General features: G+C 34.8%; 1 protein-coding gene across 2 annotated transcripts in view; it reads left to right on the top strand.

Moving 5' to 3' along the window:
- The window catches only part of LOC106879926 (exocyst complex component 4), a 268,982-nt gene that overhangs the window by 27,119 nt on the left and 240,911 nt on the right, over positions 1-952 (top strand). For both annotated transcript variants that reach the window (XR_008265483.1, XM_052972782.1), the window contains exon 5: positions 322-410. Coding sequence is in view for 1 of the 2 variants with exons in the window: in XM_052972782.1 (XP_052828742.1) it covers positions 322-410 (89 nt within the window). In the remaining variant the exon portion in view is untranslated. The remainder of the gene's footprint in view (positions 1-321; positions 411-952) is intronic.

Here is a 952-nt window from a genome sequence, read left to right as displayed (position 1 = left end):
ACATAAAAGACACCATTTCGAGCGTGGCCGTTTTCGTGCGGGTGACACGTAAAAGCACCCACTACACTCTCTGAGTGGCTGGCTTTAGGAAGGGCATCCAGCTGTAGAAACTCTGCCAAATTAGACTGGAGCCTGGTGTTGCCATCCGGTTTCACCAGTCCTCAGTCAAATCGTCCAACCCATGCTAGCATGGAAAGCGGCCGTTAAACGATGATGATGATGATGATGATGATATACATACATATGTACACATATATGTTCTAAAATATTAGTCAGTATAAAATGTATTCTTCTATTTCAACTCTGCTCTGCATCAACTAGTGAACAGATCAAAGATGTTCCTGAAAAGCTGGAAGGTTACATGGCCAAGAAACATTATCTCCATGCCACAGAACTGGTGGTGTCTGCTGGTGAGTATTCCAACATGCAGTGTTATACCATATCTATTTTTATGTCTAACTTTTTCCTTTCATTAAAAATTTTCTTTCCACTGATGATGATGTGATGATGTATCATTGCAGACTTCATGTTTGGTATTGCTAGTGCCACACATATTTCTTGCTTCTTTTATGTGTATAACAGGTCGGACACCAGTTTTTATATGTTGGTTGTTTATCACAACAACAGGTCGTTGAAATGTGAGATATACTATATCTTTATTTATAATGTTTTCATTCGTAAGTTATAACGAATATTATTGTTTATTAATTAAAAGCTATAATGATAATTTCGTTACTTATAACTTAATTATAAGTATTTATCATTAAGCATAACTCTTAGTTTAGTTTAGTTTAGTTTAGGCTGCGTAAATGTTATGATGCATACATGGCAAGACGCTGAATGAGCGTTTATTACGTGCATGTATGTTGAAGATATAGATTATATTTTTTTGACTATTACACATAAAAAAATACAGTTTCATTAATATACAGAAATAAATTCAACAAGTTGA

This window comes from Octopus bimaculoides, chromosome 14 (assembly GCF_001194135.2).
Source record: "Octopus bimaculoides isolate UCB-OBI-ISO-001 chromosome 14, ASM119413v2, whole genome shotgun sequence".
In the NCBI taxonomy this organism is placed as follows: Eukaryota; Metazoa; Mollusca; class Cephalopoda; order Octopoda; family Octopodidae; genus Octopus; species Octopus bimaculoides.
This window is presented reverse-complemented; position numbering and strand designations above follow the sequence as displayed.